General features: G+C 35.0%; 1 protein-coding gene across 1 annotated transcript in view; it reads left to right on the top strand.

Moving 5' to 3' along the window:
• Positions 1-912: 912 nt before the first annotated feature.
• SARC_08055 (hypothetical protein) overlaps positions 913-1,324 on the top strand; it is an 8,691-nt gene continuing 8,279 nt past the window's right edge. Inside the window, exon 1 of the mRNA XM_014297983.1 lies at positions 913-1,144. Within this exon, the coding sequence (XP_014153458.1) occupies positions 1,060-1,144 (85 nt within the window). The 5' untranslated portion in view covers positions 913-1,059. The remainder of the gene's footprint in view (positions 1,145-1,324) is intronic.

Genomic DNA, 1,324 nt, shown 5'->3' with positions numbered 1-1,324 from the left:
ATGATTGATCTTTACTTTGCGTGTATGTGTGTGTAGCAACTCGAACAGAATTAAACTTTTCATACTCGCATAAAGTATATTGCAAACAATTCGTTAAATTGATATGTGAAAGATATTTTATCATCATATTACTTCTATTTTAAAGCATGGAGATCAGTGAGAACGCACTTCATATCCAAACTATGTGTATACTTTGCCTGCAATGCATTCCAGATTCTAATTGTATAAACCTACCGACTGGGCCGGCCTGCAAAAATAGCTCCCAGATCAACGCATCAGTCAATCGTTCATCTAAGTTACCAACATATACCGTGGCATCCTGGTTGCGGTCCATTATGGATGTAGCCATTTTTTACTAATCCCTCCTTATTTGAATATGTATAGGTAAAGGTATAGGTATGTATATACATATATATGCCTTGCATATAATATATGTATATGTATATATACAAGCGAGAGCTTGATGTCCTATAAATCAGCAGCGTATTTGAGTGAACACTAAGCTCGTATACGCAGTCGATCTATAGATATGCTACGCGCTGAAGTATGCACGTCAATGAAACTATACCATTTAGCATATCACATACATCTATCCACAATCAAATACACGCGCAAACAATATTTAAATACAGCACAACGAAACAGTATTATTTAATATGAGGGAAAAAGCCGCCTTATGGCATTTGCCGGGTTTTAGGGTCACACGCGCGTTTATTTTTGGAATTGGCTTTTTTTTTTCTACTCCAGAACGCATATGTTTCAAAAAAGTGAACGTATTTGGCATTTGGCATATTTTATATATACTTTTTTCGATGAAGCTTAAATTCGGGAATATCCAAATCGAATGCAATTTGGGTCCTTGTTCGAATTTATTGGAAGGCGGGACGTCGAGATACTCCATAGCGAGAGCCTGTTTTCTCTAGATAATTTACCACCTCTCTAGAATGTTCATTACACACACAAGGTTGACTTGCTAAAGTATCACACTCGAGTGCTTCACTAGCAGACCAAAATTGCTGCCCGTCTTCATTCATAGATCAGCTAAAGTATTATTCGGAAATGGTGAAGCGTGTGATTGATCCTGTGAAGGATAAAGCCCCTTCCCGTTCCAAAGATGAACATGTGAATAAACGTGCTAAAGGAAGTAAGTATTGGTTTGAGGAATTGTGTGTTTTGCCGTATCGCTGGATGACTTAGTTTGTATGTTTCTCTCAACATGTTATATTATATTCATATATTTCTTTTACAGATGCATATATCTATATATATATATATATATATATATATATATATATATATATATATATATATATATATATATATA

The sequence above is a fragment of the Sphaeroforma arctica genome, assembly GCF_001186125.1.
Source record: "Sphaeroforma arctica JP610 unplaced genomic scaffold supercont1.687, whole genome shotgun sequence".
NCBI lineage: Eukaryota > Ichthyosporea > Ichthyophonida > Sphaeroforma > Sphaeroforma arctica.
The sequence above is the reverse complement of the archived record's forward strand: the minus strand, read 5'-3'. Positions and strand labels throughout refer to the sequence as shown.